The 17,525-nt window shown below is 39.1% G+C and overlaps 1 protein-coding gene across 1 annotated transcript in view; it reads left to right on the top strand.

Moving 5' to 3' along the window:
* The window catches only part of CPNE4 (copine 4), a 233,602-nt gene that overhangs the window by 36,903 nt on the left and 179,174 nt on the right, over positions 1–17,525 (top strand). The window contains exon 2 of the mRNA XM_064506403.1: positions 11,154–11,341. Coding sequence (XP_064362473.1) covers positions 11,162–11,341 — 180 coding nt within the window. The 5' untranslated portion in view covers positions 11,154–11,161. The remainder of the gene's footprint in view (positions 1–11,153; positions 11,342–17,525) is intronic.

The following is a 17,525-nucleotide window of genomic DNA, read 5'->3' as shown; positions in this document are numbered from 1 at the left end:
CTCCCACCCCATGCACACACAAGAACATGGAAACTCCATAATAACAAGCAGAACTGAATTATTTTACCCTCTTGTTGTCAGTGTATGCTAACAAAGGTTGATGGTGACATTCAGATTTCACCAGGAAAGCATAGTTGCTGTGTATGTTCATAGGTTCCTCTCAGAAGAGCTAAAGAGACAATCCTGCTGTGGAAAAAATTTTAAAAAGACATTGCGAGTACCTTATGTCCTTCTTATCTGTATCTATACTAGTAGTTGGGAACAATGATGTTTCTCATGTCCTGAGAAATCTAGAGGGGGAGAGAAATATTTGGAAACTCTTGGTGACTTGGGTTCCTAGAACCTTGTTTTCAAAACTGACATTAAGCCAAAGCCTTGGCACTCTGTTGAGAGTAAGTAGCTCCACTATAACATGTTCCTAACAAAGCTGCATTGCTTCCACAGCCCATGTTAGAGTCTGTATAAGGCTGCATCATGCATCTCAACACACTACAGAACTACCACCACCAGGTCCTAGGGCACTGTTACTGCAGAGCGTGGACACTGTAGCACAGAAATGGAGAGGTACTGGCAGCAGTGGTAGGTTTGGCGCTGCAGAAATCTGAGCTGGCAACATACTGCAATTCTTCAGTAAATTAATTTGATACCAAAAATAGCTATCAGCTTTTTAGGAGACTGAGTCCACAGCAATATGGCAGTACTGAAATTGTGAGGTACTCCTAGAGGGACACATATAAAGCTTCATGGTGGACAGTTGGACAAACCTAGTGGAAACAAATCTAGAAAAGAAGTGAACCCTTCAAATAAAAGTGCGGTTTGGCTGGCAGAGCTGCTTTTACTTTAGGGTTTTCATGCGCCCACAGTTGGAGCTGCTGTGTGTTTGCATCCCCAGCTGACTTAGCTGCAACAGTGGCAGTGCATGCTTGGCTTAAGTTACATGGATGACTCTAGTCAGTAGGCAAAGCAGGCCATTGCCCGGGTTGTTGCTGAAAAGAGGGGGCAAGCATGTTCGGGGAGCAGCTACTGTAAAGTGAGAGAGAGGGAGCAACTACTCACAGCAGTATCGATCACTTCTTTCCTGGCTCCTCTCCTTACCTGGCAGTCAGCAACCTTGACCTTAAGGTGCTGTCCTAGTTTTAGGCTGAGCTTGGTCCCAGGAATGTTCTTTAGTAGCCAGCAGAACTCAGTTTTGCTCATGCTGTTAAGAGGCCTTGAGCCAACTTTCAGTAACTCTGCTTACTGCTGGCATTGCAAATGCAGAAACTGAATGATAAACTGGAAGTTCTTCCTCACTTTCATTCTTGATGTTCCTATCTTTGGATTAGCAGCAGAAACCAGCTTCTCTTCTAGGATCATTTTTATGCTGCAGGAAAAGCCATTATAGCCATCTGTTGAGTAAAATGAGCAGTTTGCAATATGTTATATTGGTAAATGGATAAACTCTTCCAAGCATTACATGTGTTTATATACATATTTCAGTGTAATTGAGTATAACTGAGGAACGCTAATCGCTTTTTCATTTCCCTGTAGTTGGCAGTCAGTGGGCCTTTGCTAAGTGGATAGTAGGGTGTTATCATTTCAAATGCATTTTATATGTGTGTAGGTGATGATGTGAGGATTAACACAGTGAAGTTTTGGACTCGTAGTCTGTCTTGTTGTTCAGAACTGGTTAGAATTTTTAAAACAATTATTTTGGCCCAAATATGTTCTGAAGGCTTTCAACTGGGAGAGTTTGATGGCATGATTGTGACTGCCACACCTGAGTGCTGGGATCACTTGATTCTGTTCCGGCTCTATCTGTCTTGGAAAGTATGGTGGAATGGAAGAGTGTGATTAAGCTTTAATTATTTAAGATTCTCACTTAAGTAACTGAACTGCAAGGCTTCAGAGTTTCTTAAGACAAACACTGTTTTGTTTTGATTTTTCCCTTCAATAACCATGATTTTTTTAAAAGAGAGAAAACACGTATCCCTATAGTGGATAACTTTTTTTTTTATTCCTGTATTTCATTTGATAATTGCTCAGCACAAGCAGCGAACTGAAATGGGAAAAGTTTAAGAACATCTTAATGGCTTTTAGTGACAAGCAGTCAAATATATATCACATGCTAGGACGGTGTTAAGTTGTTGATCAGAGAGAGATTCAATTACATTTTAGGGACTTACAGGGTGCATGTATCACTTAACTTCAGGTGTGGTATGTGAATCCATGTTTGCAATGTAGACCCTGTGTTTCCATATAATTTTTCTTTGTGAAACTGCACAGTCATACTGAGACAATCTCCTCAGTATCATCTTTTTACTGGGTCTAATGGTCATGAACTTTTCCATATAGGAATATCTTGTCCCTGTACTTACAGCTACCTTTTTAAAAATCATCTAAATAGCAGTACAGCAGGCTTCCGAGACCCAATAGCCAAGCTTTAGTGGGGCTTCTTGTTATTCAGTACTGTTCATAAATCCTCAGCTCTTGGAAACATGTTATTGTAGGATAATATGAACTTTGGCATTTCTTTCCTCACTTTTTTAAAATACATTTTTAACACTTTTGGTTGTGCGAAAAGGGCCTAGAATATCAACTCTAATGGCTTTGAAAATAGAAGCGAAATTAAAAAACTCATTTTGTTTTATGTTTTGTTAAACAAAATATGCTCGCTTCATGATTTGGAAGAGGGAACACTGGAACTATTTAATGTTTTTGTTTGGCAGTGCTGAGTTTCAAGGGAAGGTTTCGAGGATGCATATTTAAGGAAACAAGGCTGAGGTTAAGGGGATGACAGTGGGGCTAGCTGTTACAGTGTGTCAGTATATAGAAGAGTCTGTTTTCTCTCTGGCTTCTACACAGTTCCCAATAAAATATTATCATGTTAAGATACCACCGTGTCCTAAAAAGTGTGGTTTTATAAACACTACAAAATATCCACCCCTTACTTACAAGCTTTCTGTAAATTAGCTTTGTGGACACCCTGTGACTGATACAAATCCAATGAATGTAAATAAAGAAGTCTTTGGTTAATTATATTTAAAAATCTATACCGCCTGTCCACTCAAAAGTATCTACTTTTTTTCCAGTAGTTTAGGACTTTTTTGTCTGTGTTCATCCTCCTGAGAAGTTATTTTGATCTTCGCTTCTGTTCAGTCTCCTGTCTTCCATATTAACGAATTCTAGTTTTCTGTTCTCCAGTGTATTACCACAGTGTAAGAGGGAAGACGGTAGGAACTCTGAGTAAGAGATGACTGATTACATTAACTATATGATAAAGGAACAAGGGAGAATCTTAGATTTGTACTTATAATAATAGAAAATACCTATTCTAGTTGCTGCCTCTGAAAGATGCTTTGCAAACCATGTGAACTTGTTGACTTCAGCGGGACTTCTTGCAACATTCAGAATTGAGCACATTCAAACATCCCTCAGTGCTTCAGTTATTGTGATTTTTTTTTCCCCCTCCTTTAACTGAAATGAAGCTGTATAGTTGAGGCACGCTTCTGTACATTATTCTGTCATATATTAGATGTCTCAATTTCTCATCAGTGACTTTCTTGTATCCGCTTGTAACTGATCCAGCTAGTTCTATGGTAACGAGTCTTTTTGAACTGTCAGTATGTCTATATTTCCGTTTACACTGCTGGCACTTTGTTCTGAACCCTTTCCTCTTCTGTCCAACCAGATTACTTACACCATCAGATCTGTTTCATTGTTCAAAATAACACTGCTGGAGAGTCTCCAGATCTCCTTTCCTTTCTGAATTTATTATTAGTGCTTATTTTGTGAATGAGACCTTTCAAATTTACGTACGTGTAACTTTAATCCTCATTAATTGCTATATGAGCCAGAGAATCAAAGGGAAGGGCTAAAAATTATATTTTTCACTGCATGAACTATTCTGTGGAAGGGGCTAGCTAACCTATGGACTTTTCTTTACATAGTAACTTATATTCAAATTAATTTTGACAGCTGGCATTTTGTCTTTATTAGCTGTGGTCATTTAAACTTCTGTAGCAATTTATATGGCAGTCGATGCTGACAAGAATTCATTTTTACTATTTTCAGGAAGAGAGTCCTATGCAGTGATTAGAGTTATGGCTGATAATTGGGAGTCTGTGGGTTGGTCAAAGATAGGTAATTGTGTTATGTTTTTAAGATACTGATTGTTAATGAGAAATAAGTTGAGTGAAACCCTTCCCAGAAGTGTATAGGGAAAGGCCAAAGGCCATGTTCACAGCTGCAACACAGGAATTTTGATCAGACGTACCGGAAAAAATCCTTCACAGTAAGGGTGGTCAAACAATGTAGCGGGGGTCCAGAGGTGTTGTGGGATCTCCATCCCTGGAAGTGCTCAAAACTCAGCTGGATGCCCTGAGCGACCTGATCTGATGTTCAAGTTGACGCTGCTTTGAGCAAGAGACTAGATACCCACAGAGTTTCCTTCTGACTTCGAAGGTTGCTTTTGAGATCTTCAGAAAATGTTATGGTGAAAAAAACTTGCTTTACAGAGAAAATGGAGGACAGTGAACGTTAATTTCTTTGATCAGTGATTCTGAATCACCAACATATATTTGCAATAAGGAGGTCTGCTTTCTGTGCTGTCACTCTGGGCTTTTCCGTGCCTGTCTGAGGCCCTGCGCCAGCTAGGTGTCTTAGAAGGTTCGTGAGTAAGCTCGTGCTATATTAATTTAATCAGCTTGCTGAATCGGAACCTCATGAGCCTGTAGTCTGGTGCAGTATGTCTTCCCACTTTTACCCATTTGCACAAAGCTTATTCCCTGACCACAAAGATGAATGGGAAGGAAAGGGCTTTGCTTTCCACAGTCAAGGAAACCTTGATGAGTCAGCTGATAGAGTAATTCACTGAGACTGGGAATTCCCAATCACATAAAATTTCTTAAAAATGATTGTTGATCTCAGCTGACAGTCATTCCCTGAAAGGGTGGTTGGCCTGTATTCTATTTGTCCACCTGAATATCCACCAGTCTCATTCTTTTTCTGTTTTTTTAATAACTTTCTGTTACTGTATTTTGTGTAACTTAGTTTTGCTTCATAATGGGAAATATGATAGAAGCGCAGAAAATCTCCAGGGCCTGAGAAACATATGTTGAAGCCAATGGGTATGTTTAGTTAAGTGTGGGTCAGGTCCCAAGAGACAGTTCTGACATGTTGGAACCCTCACTGCCTGATGATTATTTTTCATTACTGGGTTACTAAATGATAAAATACATAGGGAAAAGATGCGACCCTTTGGGGCTGGAAACCACCAAACAAAACTACTTTATTGAAATCAACGGGTTATTTTCCCACTGATTTCTGTGGATTTCAGATCAGACATTGTAAGAAAGTTTAGTATATACTTTTAGAAATTGCATTTTATTTATACAAATCCTCCTTACCAATTGAAGTTATTGATTGCACCTAAAAAATGAATGTGACTACTTATACTTTTGATTTTGCTAGTTCTAACACAAATTGAGACTCTAGAAGAAAGCTAGAGAAAATGGCATTTCTAGTGCTACAAGAATTGCAATTCTTAATAGCGTAGAAAAGTGGGTTTCAATCAGTTTCAATCTCTTTCAATCTGTGGAGCATTAAATGTTTTCCAGCAGAACCTTGCAGTCCAAGCTTATGAATTTTAATCTGCTGACAGCAGACTTGTTTTTCATATTTAATTTTACAAGACCATAAACCCTTGAAAATCCCCAAACTATAGGTTCAAAGCCCTCTATTTAGAGAGTTCAGCTGCTCTTGTATTCTGAAGGCCGAATGTCTCTCCTGCATATAATTTATAAGTAGGGAGTAGTTAGTGCTACAACTTTCAATGCTTTTAGGTGTTGCCCTAATTTGGAGGGGTTTACTCACAGGTCTTATCTCATACAACCCTATCATTAGTATTTCCTACTGCTGCATAGACTGTAAATATCATTTAGTTATTCAGAAGTGGAGTCTTGGTGTTTACTAGTGCAGAAGCATACAGATGCTGTAGGCTCCTTTTTAATTCCTTCATTTCACTACCAGGGTGCCAGTAAAACAAATGATTCAGACACAGCCCTCAACATATGGTGACAGAAAACCTTCAACCTTACAATCCATCTGCTTGTACTTTGATCCGGAGTACAGGTTTCTAAGTAATAAGCCCTGTTTCCAAATGAAGGATGCACTAGTTACTGTCTTTAATTGCAGCATCTTTCCTATTCCCTACCCATTTATTATCTGAACTGAAGGCAAGGCTGGGTGGGCATGCTTCCCTGAGCCTTCACAAGAGGCTACAGAGAAGCTTGCAGATACGCTTTCTGAGTTGCGTGTGTGTAGGAGAGCAAAATGATAGAGCAGGTGGGGGAAATCTGAAAATTGGCTTCAGATAATGTTAGATTTATCTCATGGCGAGCCCAAGGAGCCTGCTTGGAATTTTGTGGTGAGGTTCTCCAAATGTTGATGTGGGCCACTGTTTTGTAACGAGGTGTATGGGATCACTTGTGTGGCCTGAATTCAAGACTTCTAGATCTCAGAGCAGAGGCATCTACTGTTTCTATTTCAGATCAGAGATCTTTATAGGCATTGTAAGAGTGTACTTTCTTAAGCCATTCAGTCCCTGTGAGAGGAGAAAGAGGTAGTTAGCCAATGTATCATGCTGGTTTTCAGTGTAATCCTGTTATTTAGTCAGATCAGAAGTTTAGGCTACTGCTTATAATGAAATAGCTAAGGATAAGAGTCTCTATAGCTCTGCTAGTTGCCAGAAATACTTGGCACCATGGTTTTCTTTTGATTTTTCTGTATGGTTTCAGAGTCAAAGGGTCAGAGTCACAGATTAGTACCTAGCTGTAGTAAGCTCAGGAAAAAAATAATCGGAGCTCCTAAAACAGTTAACAGTTTGATTCTCCTGCTTATTTGTAGAATCACAGAATACTTGAGATTGGAAGGGACCTCTGGAGACTGTCCAGTACAACTCTCCTGCTGAAAGCAGGATCAAATAGAGCAGATTGCTCAGGGCTGTGTCTAGTAGGGTATTGAGTATCTCCAAGGATGGAGACTCCACACCCCTTTGGGGCAAACTGTTCCGGTGTTTGATCAACCTTACCATTATTAAAAAAAAATTTCTCCTGAGCCTTCTCTTTTCCAGAACAGACAGTCCCAGCTCTCTCTATCTCTCTTCATATCAGAGATGCTCCAAAGCCTTAATCATCTTAGTGGCCTTTCATTGGACTTTTTCCAGTAGCTCCATGTCTCTCTTGTACTTGACTCAGCAATCCAGATGTGTCCTCACCAGCACTGAGCAGAGGATAAGGATCGCCTCCCTTGACCTGCTGACAACACTCTGCCCAGTGCAGCCCAGGACACCATTGGCCTTCTCTGCCACAGAGGGCATTTTGTCAACTCATGGTCAACTTGTTATCTACTAGGACTCTCAGGTCTCTTTCTGGAAAGCTGCTTCTCACCTGGTTGGTCCCTAGCCTGTACTAGTGCATGCAGTTATTCCTCCCTAGATACATATTCATCCCCAGCTTTATCCCTACCTGCAACAGCTTTTCCCCAAATCTCTCTCTCTCTCTCTCTCTCTCTCTCTCATTTATTTATTTATTTATTTATTTATTTATTTATTAAGTCAGAAGAACACAGTTTGTACTAAATGAGCTCTGAATCTCCCAGATGTGGAATATTTCTGAGAGACTGGACCTGTCTTCCAAAATCCTCACTTTTTCTTATTTCATAGGGTATGTGGTGCTATCAAGGTCTTTCACAATTTTTTTTTGTTAGCATGGTATGTGCTTAATATTTCAGCACAGTATACTTTAAGACAGGAAAAACTTTTCTTAACAAGTGGTACTGCCTTTTTCCTTGTTGTTTCACCATTGAAAAGTGAAAACATAAAGCCCATTCTTGCCTCCTTGTTTTGTGCAGTCTAACACTAGCTAATGAGTTTGTGTGGGAGTAAAATGTGGATAGCCTATACAGATAAAGACACTATTTTCCTGTTTGCAAGAAGAAATGAAAGAACGCATGCAGCAGCGAACTAGAAAGTTGAGTAGTATGTGACCTATCATTTAGTTCATTTACTTTCATATCTGCTTCATCCCTTCTCCCTCAGAGATATAATTTGTAATTAGTGAACAGAAAAACTGTGTGGACATTGAAAGAATAATGAGGTACTAATGAAGTGAAAAGCGAAGAGTTTGTAGCAAGGAAAAATGAATACTGTAATCTATTCCTCCGTCAGTAGTGTAGCCGGATAATTGACAAAAACCTTCTTACACAGTCTTTGTCTAAGTTTATGTGAAAATAATACTTTTTTAAGCCTACTTACTTCTGGTAGGCTCAAAATCTGTTTTTCAGATCCCTAGCTTCCTGGTAACATGACATCAGTACAACAGCCCAAACTGGTGATTATATTAAAAGAAGAATATAATGGGACAAAAGAATGGCTTGATCTTTTCAGTTGATAAATTTAGAACTTGTAAAAGCTAAAGTAAGTGCTGTAGTGATAAAAAGAAATATAACTTTATACTTACCCGCCATTCCAAAAAAACCTCAGTATATAATTATTGTGGGAGGAAGAAAAATGCATCTCTCCCTCTCATTCTGCTACTTTTCCCCCCTTCTCTTTAGTGTTGAAATCATCCGGTTTAATTAAATCACCAATCCATTTCTGCACAAAGGATGACATTTCATTAATGATATAAGATGTGCATGAGACAGAATTAACCCAATTTTCAAATGAAATTCAATTTGGAAAGGGCAATGTGTAAAAATGTCTTATAAATGTGTGGGATGAGGTTGTTGAGCAGCTTTTTGAAGGAAATGGGATTATAGGATGATGAATAATTAGGCAACAATTCCTCCCTTTCCCCCTGTCCCACTGGCTTCTGATGCTCCTTTTGTAATCTGAGTAGATGGAAATTTAGGTAACATCATATGTCATGGATATATTAGAAATAGATGGGAAAAAAACAGACTTCTGATGAATGCTAGCAAAATACATATAATTTTCTCAGTAATTTTTAGCTAAATAGTAGCCTTCAGCAACTCTGTCAAAGCTACCACCATCTTAATGATTTCCCTTGGTGAGGGGGAGGGAAGGGCAACAAAAAGAAGAATACAAATCTCCTAAATATTGTTCTGAGTTGTAGCTTTTGGTAGCACTTTTTCTGGACATTTGATTGTGGTGCTTAGTTGCTGCATCAGATGTCAGGCCCCTCTTGGCTGCAAAGCACTGCTTCTCAAGTTGTGATCTTGTCGGAGCACTTCAGGTTTGGGTGGACACCAGCTCCTCTCTGCCTGCCCTTGGTGTCAGCCAAAGGCCGTGATCTTGGCTGCACTGAAATGAATGATTCTGCGCAAGATGTTCCCCACCACGTAAAAAACATTTTAATGTCAAGCATTTTAACTAACTTAAGCTGGCTTATTCCTGTGTAGAAGTTGAATGCGCTCTTTGGGTTCTATAACACAACCTAATTACAATATCTTCTCCATATTTTGCTTCATATTTTCTTTGGGGGTGTGTGTGTGGGAAATACAAGGGAATATAATGTAGGTAGCAGAATTTACAGGTAATGGAAGGGCTGAAGGAGGCTGTCAGGATTTTAGGCTGTGAGATACTATGGTGGTGTCTCACATTCCAAGGAAGCCTGTTTTACAGGCTACATGCCTGTAGATTGTGAGCTAGACGGAGTTGTTAGAGTCTATCCACACCCATTTGATTTAGAAACATACAGAACCCAACAGTCTGCGGTCTCTCACAGCAGAGATTGGAGGAGGGGGGAGAAACCATGGAAAGCATGGATCTGAAGAATTGTTTTAAATGGGTAATGTGCTCTCATCTGCAGGGAAGGCAGCAGATCTGCTTCATCGTTCAAGCTTGCGTTCCTAAAACTTATCTGTATTTCTGAGAGTTCCACATGGTTTTGCCACTTCTTCTTACTTGCAATATAGAAATATCTTTCTAGTTTTGCCTTTATAATTAAAAGGGACACTATATTTTCAAAAATTTTTTTTAAACTCATCAAAGTCAGGGAAGGCCTATTTCAATTTCATTTCCAAGTTGCTAGAAGTTAACTTTTATCAAAACAGTTCTTACAACACACAATTCTCAGAGGTTAATGGTTTTTACAAGAGACAATGAGGAGGATTTAAACAGGCCACAGAAAACCAGTTAATAATCTGTTAACATAAATCTGCCCTCTAAAAAGTGTCAAATTACTTTTTGCAACCCTTCCTTTTAGGGGAAGGAGAGGATAAACGTAGTATGCCTCTTATTAAGGTATGGATTTTTAGGGGTCAGATTATGATGCTCAGAATGAGTGGGCACATTAGTGTTCCAGTATTCGTTACTGCTTCAAATATGATCATATAGCGATTTTGGTGAGCGCTGTTTAAAAACGTGCTTCGTTGCTCTTCTGTTGAGAGCAAAGGCTTGAGCTGCAAGATTTGTGGTGGTGGTGGTTATAATGAAGTGTAAGGGCCAGGGGCTGGCACTACTGCAGCTGTGTGCGTTCATGTGAATAACTGTGATTCCTGACCCAAAGGAGCAGACAATGCGTAACGACAAGATTTGCCAGCATAACTCTCCTGCCCTCCTGCCTAGACCATCAATCTCAACTACTTGCTTGGAGATGGGGGAGGTAATGTGTTGTAGCAAGTGTGGAAATGGAGTGAAATATATTTTAGAATTTAAGTTTGATGTGAAAAGGGCCTTCTCCTCCTGGATTTATGCAAACTGTTTGGGTAAGATGAAGTGTGCTTTTTAGGTGGAGTGCAGAGAAATAAAAGCAGATTGTAGGACTCCTGAACCAATTTAATTAAACCTCATTACTGCAATAAGGTACTATCAGGAGAAGTTCAGAATTATTGTCTGCCCTTTGGCTGGGGTAGATGTGGCTATAAAAGCAGGAACAGACCTGTGAATTGAAGTCACAGTTCACCCCTGGAGTTGTGGAGCACTGTGGAAAGTTTCATCCTGAAGTTGGCTTATTTCTAAATGTGAAAGATGATAATGTATTTCTTCTGTAGACATTCCTTTGGTGTGTGGGGTTTTTTTCCCCTTTTGCTCTGGATCTTGTTCACAGTTATGGGTCCCATTGGCTAGCAGAACACTATTGGTTTCCACATGGAAGGGAGGGTTGTATTGTGTGTACGTTGTTCTTAATGGGCCCTTTCTCTCCTTACAGAAAAAGGAATGAAGAAAATGAGCAACATCTATGAATCAGCAGCCAATACCCTGGGAATTTTTAACAGCCCATGCCTGACTAAAGTGGAGCTGCGAGTTGCATGCAAAGGCATATCAGACAGGGATGCTCTCTCAAAGCCAGATCCTTGCGTCATCCTTAAAATGCAGTCCCATGGCCAGTGGTTTGAGGTGAGTGTCTAATAAAGTATAAATCATTCTGCTGATGCTTTAGGGATTGTATACTGAAGCTCAGGTAAAGTTCAAATAGCAAGTGCAATAAAGAGAAGAAGTGGTTTGAAGCCTGTGGCGACATCTTGTAAGATTGGAGGGAGTTTTTCCATTAACTCTAACACACTTGGAACCAGACCCTTAATGATATTTTGAACTTCTCCTCTTTGGAGTCTAGATTGGAAATGAGGATGATAAGAGAATAAAGCGATATAAAGCCCTTCCCTTTAGGCACTCTTGTTTCATAAAAGCTATGTAATAGCAGAGATAATGATAGTGACCATTATAAAATGCTTTCCAATCTAAAGGAGAAAAATGCTGTGGAAGAAAAATATTATTAGTTGGCAAGGAATTCAGTGACAGGGTAGTTTGATTTGCAAATTTTGAATATTGCAGTTGGATTCACAATTGACATTAGTAACTTAAACTAATGTCTTTACCTAATCAGTTTGGCTTGTATGATGGATTGTATGTTTAATTATAATCCTACCTCATATTTTCTTAGTTAATCTTAGAGATCATTTGATTGAGGAATGGAAAGATGTCCTAGAGACATGCAAGCTGTAAATGAGGAATGTTAGAACTGAATGTTATATTTTAAATAAAATATTAGTGGTTATTTTAGCTAAAAGTTACACTTTAGTATCTGTGCTAATCAAGCTCACATCTGTGAGGTTTTTGTGAAAAGTAAGCATGTAAAAATTAGGAATATGTCGAATCCAAATCTTCTCTTAATTTGAGTGAGTATTCATCCCTCATTCTTTAACAGCTTCAGCATTCAAAATAAGGTTATGTTAGTTACAGAAGAAACTAACTGTAAGCATATGCAGAAAACAAAATTGTAAATTGCCGCATCATTTAATTTAGCATTTTCAGTCAAGTCTGTCAGACTTTGGGGGTTTTATTCCAAATGAATGGTTTTGACTTGGGGATCTCTGAAACTTTTTCCAGTGGAGGATCAGCACCAGCATATCGAATTCAAGTTTTTTGGCAGTAGTCTTGCCTTAGCTAACTGCCATGGAACCACTAGATGGGCCTCTGGTAGGAAACCACTCTATAAATACAAATAAATCTCATGATTGTTCTAGCGCTACAGAATCAGTGTCTTCACATAGTGAAATTTAATGTAGTTTACTAGTTAGCAAAAAAAAGGATAATTGTAGTTAGCCATGTAGAAAGGAGCATTTAGCTACTCTCCCTCTGTGTAAAGTCACTCAAATAGTAGAAATTAACCAAGCAGTGGATTAAAGGTCAAAATGAGAGAAATCTTTGTGTTTATAACAGACCCAAAACTTTTGAGCCATTTCAGTTCTCTGAATAACTTTGAGTACATTTCACAGTTCTTATGTGACCTGTTATGGGCAGGGTAAGTAGATTTAAATTATATATTTTTAAGTCATAACTGAGATGCCCTTTATTTGATGTGGTTTTTAATTTGGAAAGTGATTGTCTGAATAGAATAATCTTGCAAAACAGATCGGCTCACTGATCTAATTCTCCTCTCACGTCAGTTGCTTCTAGTGTCTAATGAAAGTCCAGGGTATTCATTTTAGTATGAACAAAAAGTTTTTATTAGTTCATGTTCCTATCAGTGCTGCAGAGCTAATACAGCTTTGACATGATGAGCCATTTCCTATTCTGGCCCACATATTCTCAACAGAATTTTTAATTAAGTTCCAATTGCTGAGTTAAATTGAGCAGAGTCACTCAGGTATAGCTGAAGACATAATTTGGCTGGAAGAATCTTCTGCTGATGACAATCATTGATCGAGCAAGACCTGAGGTTGCAGACAGACTAGTAATTAAAAAAAATTCTAGCTATTGGTCAAGTGATTATATTTGACAGAGACATCACTGATTGATAACACAGAGGAGTGGAACTCCAGATTTTTTTCCAGTTATTTTCATGTCCTGCAGCACTACTTACATCATAAAGACTTTTTCTTTCAGTATGGAAGTATAGTGTAACATCATCTCAAGTTTTTTCAGCTAAGTCTTTTCTTTCCCTTCCCTGCCCCCCAACTTCAGGGCTTTGCATCTATAGATTTGATGGCTCTGTACATTTGTCTTGAATTTCTATATACCTGAAAGCCTTTGTGCGTTGAATGTCTCCACAAAGATTGCAACAAGTCTAGAAATATCTAGTGTTACTAAAACATGCATACTGTCTACATGTTGCGGTTGTGTCCATGATTTTTGAGCAGGGAGCAGCTGGGTTGAAGCTGCCTGGAATACAGGTTGTGGTCTGTATAGCTTTGCAATTAGGTGCTGTTGAGATGTGTGAGAGGTATTGAAGAGCAATTGCACAGCCCCTAATATGCCAGAAGCAGCTGAGGTTGGTGGGCCTAAGCTGAGAGAATTGCATTGTATGTGCAATCAGTTGGAGACACTAGCAAGTGGTGGATTTACTGTGCAGATGCAGACTATCCCTCCAAATGGGGAATCTGTACATATTTCTGCCAGCAAACATTGTGATTAAAACGTGACATCCTGTCTCTGGGGGAAGAAGAGGATTTTTTCAGTTCTGCAGAACTGTATGTGCATATGTGTTTTTGTGTAAATTATGCTGCGTGCTTATGTAAATATAGGATGAGAATATTTGTGCTGTTGTAGGGTAGCATAAAAGCAGTTTCCAGAGACTGGAAGTTGTGTATGTTAGTTTTTGTTTGTTTTTGTTGTAAATGTGGTTCTTTTTCTGTCTTATTTTGAAAAGAATGGTCTTTTGATGATGGCCACGTTACTCTGCAGTTGTGAAGCCGTTAAGAAAACATGCAGGACTTGGGCAAGTACTCAAAAAGGTCCCGGTGTTGCCCCCAGTTCTGGCAAGGATGTGCTTGCTGTCTTTCTCTTCCTGTCTGTCTGAGTAGGCATTTACCTAAATACATGTACGTGTATGTATGCATACCCAGAGATGTGTGTGTGGGATATGTATATTAATGCTGCTTCAGAAGTGCTATCTCAACCAATCTAGAATTAAAATGATGTATTGTGTCTCACAGGAAAGTCGGCAGCCTGCTGCTTCTCTCCCATGAAGTGTGCATTTCTAGCCTGAGATGACAGGATGCGATACAGCAGAATTCCAGATTGTGCTGTCTTTATGTCCTAAAAGACAATTTGCTGATCTGGGACTGAATTTTGGCTCTCTTGGCTTTAGTTTTAGGCAAGTACAGTTGCAGAGTGGCTGTAGATGTTTTATTTTTTTAAATTGTTTATTAGAATCACATAGTTGCTGGTTTTCAATATTGATTTGATCATGTTCGAAGAGTTTCATTACTGGACTAAGCTTCAGGATGGTGGATGGCTGAATGTGGTGGTGGAAACAGGCAAAGGTATATGATGATAAATTCATTCCCTCTGATTATTTTACCTACCTGCAGTGCAAATATTCTTGTGTAAGAAATGTGTATTGTGTACAATGCTGCAACCTTGAGCCGAGATGTGCTAGCACTGAAATTCTCATTAATTCATTATTCCCAAGAAAATATCATGGCCCTATTTACAGGTTATCTGTGTACAGCAAATGCACCTATTACTTTGGAAGTTTGGTAGGTTGCTGGGCTGTGTGGTCATACAAGATTTGCATGAGATCAGGTGTGGTTATAACTTGATATAGCCAGAGGGTATGTGATGTCTGTAGCTATGAAAACAGAAGAGCAACTTTGGAAGACAGTTAGCCGCTTTTGGAAATAATGGTGGGGGGGAGTGGCAAATGTTTCCCCTAGCTGTATTCTTACAACTTTTTGCAACAGCAAATGGAGTGTTTGCTACCTTGTGTATTTGTCCAGCCAGCTGGAGTCTTCTCTCCCCTCCCCTCGCCCCCCTCAACCTCCTTTTATTAAATTTGAAGTAAGCACACAGCAAATAAATAGTGCAGCACCCAAAGATAACATGTAGTTGCTTAAAATTCATGTCAGTAGAGGTGGGTTAAATTTCTTGGATGAATAGGTATGTTTTTTGAAATAGGTTTATTCATTGAAATGTTGACTGAAGTAATAAATTCAATGAAATTCAGTGAGTTTTAACAAAAGCATGTAGGAAACCCCCTCCACTTTTCAAATGAAAAGCATTGGCTTGCTGTTCAGTATGACATTTGATTCAAAGATCAGCTTGATTTGATTAGAAAATTGAAGCAGAAGGTTTTCTTTGGTCAAAACAGGTTTCCCGTCTGTTTGTGTTTGGGTTTTTTTGTTTGTACCTGCTGCATTATTTTGCTCCACTGCATATTGGAGGATGGGGGAAATTCCCTGTCCCTTCCTAGCATGGGAGAAGGCTCTAAAGAGAAGACCTTAAAGTAGACTTCTACTTGTTTCCATAGATACCTAAAAGTCTCTCTCATTTTATCCATCTGTGGCTGTTACGGCTCACAGCAGAGAGGGAAGGGAGAGATCCAGTAAGCCATAAAACTGGGGAGTTTGTGGGTTGACATGTTCCATGACTCTAATGAACTGTTCCAAAATAACTTCAAAAGCATTAAGGAGAATATATATGACTAACTATATGCTTTTCAGTTCATGTAGATGAACACAATCATAGATGAAGCATTTGGATGGAACTGAAACTTTAATCATCAGAAACAACTACTAAAAACTGCAGCCATGCAGAATCATACTCGAGGCCTGTCTGACCACTGTCTTGCTTCTGCTAGTTGGTGACAGCAAAGAAGTGTATGCAATCAGGGAAATGTAATGGTGTCTTTCCAGTTTGTTCTACCAGCCCAGGGACTTCTTAAACAAGAGTTTGTGTCGTAGTAATTAACAAATGTTGGTATATTTTTCCTTCCATAAATTTGATCGTAACTTTTTTATATTTAAAAAATAAACTTTCACAATGTCCTGGGACAGACAGTTCTTAAGCTTAAGTAGTTTTTGAATCAAGTAATAGTAGTCTTTTTTTGGACCTGCCACTTGCTAGGTTCAGCCCTAGATTCAGATTTTAAGAATGGAAGAGGCACCTTGAAAATACCTATTCATTCTTTCTATGCCATTTGGGATTTTAGTCTTTCAATTAATCTGTGACTGTATGAAAAGGCAACTACCTATTTTTCAAAGATTAAGCGCATCTGTGCCATCAAGGAGCATGGATTAATGCGAATGGTTGTTCAAACCATGTTATAGCAACAGTTTTCGAAGGTTTTAGCATTGCATCACTTTTTCCATAGATACTTCAGAATTTTCAAGCAGTGGTTCAGGGATTATCATCTCTTTTAAATACCTGCAGGATTTCATAAAAGGGTCTTTTATTGGATGTTTGGCTTTTTGTAAAGTGTTTTTTTTTGTGGGGGGGGTGGTGGTTTTTTTTTTTTGGGGGGGGTGTTTTGGGGTGGGGTTTTTTTTTTGGTGTTTGGGGGGGTTGGGGGGGGTTGGGGGGGTTTTGGAACTTGGTCAGTGATGGAGTAACTTCTGGTTACTGTTTTTCTCTGATTTCACCCTTAAGTTATCAACTTAGTCTACAGACATCCTGTACAAAATGAATTGGTAAGGAATGAGATAATAGCAGGATGAGCAGACTACCTCATGAAGATTTTTCTCTGGCAGAGAATTTAGATGATGAGATCTGATGAGGTGTTTTGTATTGGATTATGGACAATTTGGTGACAGGAAACTGCTTTCACTCAACAGCTACTTTGAAATTAGCTGCTCTCATTGTGAAGAAATTTGATTCATTTGCAGATCAAGGCTTGTTCTCTCCTAGGTATAGAATGGGGCTAACGCTAGAAAATGCCATCTGCATTTTCTCTGGGCAAGTTTAGGACGATGTCTTTAATGAAGTATTAGATTTATTGGAAATACCTTTGGAACCATGCAAATCTTGGTTGATGAAAGCCGATGGGGAAGAATTGGGTCTGGTGGAAATGATCAAGACAGTCATCAGAAAAGAAAGGTAATGAAATTCCTTTTAACTAAGCCATTGTGTGGCCTTAGTCCTACAGTTCATGACTTGAAGCTGGCAGTCTAGCCGATCAGCCCCTACTGCCCAGGTATCTCAGGTCATCAGAGGACTTGATATTGTGCACAGGTCCATGTACTGCTCACCTTGGAGACAGTGATCTGTTAGTGCAAGTGTTGCTCACTCACCTTTGGACCTAAGAAGAAGTGGGAACGCTACTGCTGAATTCTTTTCCCGAGGAGTATTCCTAGATGATGAT

The sequence above is a fragment of the Dromaius novaehollandiae genome, chromosome 2 (assembly GCF_036370855.1).
Source record: "Dromaius novaehollandiae isolate bDroNov1 chromosome 2, bDroNov1.hap1, whole genome shotgun sequence".
Lineage (NCBI taxonomy): Eukaryota > Metazoa > Chordata > Aves > Casuariiformes > Dromaiidae > Dromaius > Dromaius novaehollandiae.
Note: the sequence above shows the minus strand (reverse complement) of the source record. Positions and strands in the feature narration are given on the sequence as shown.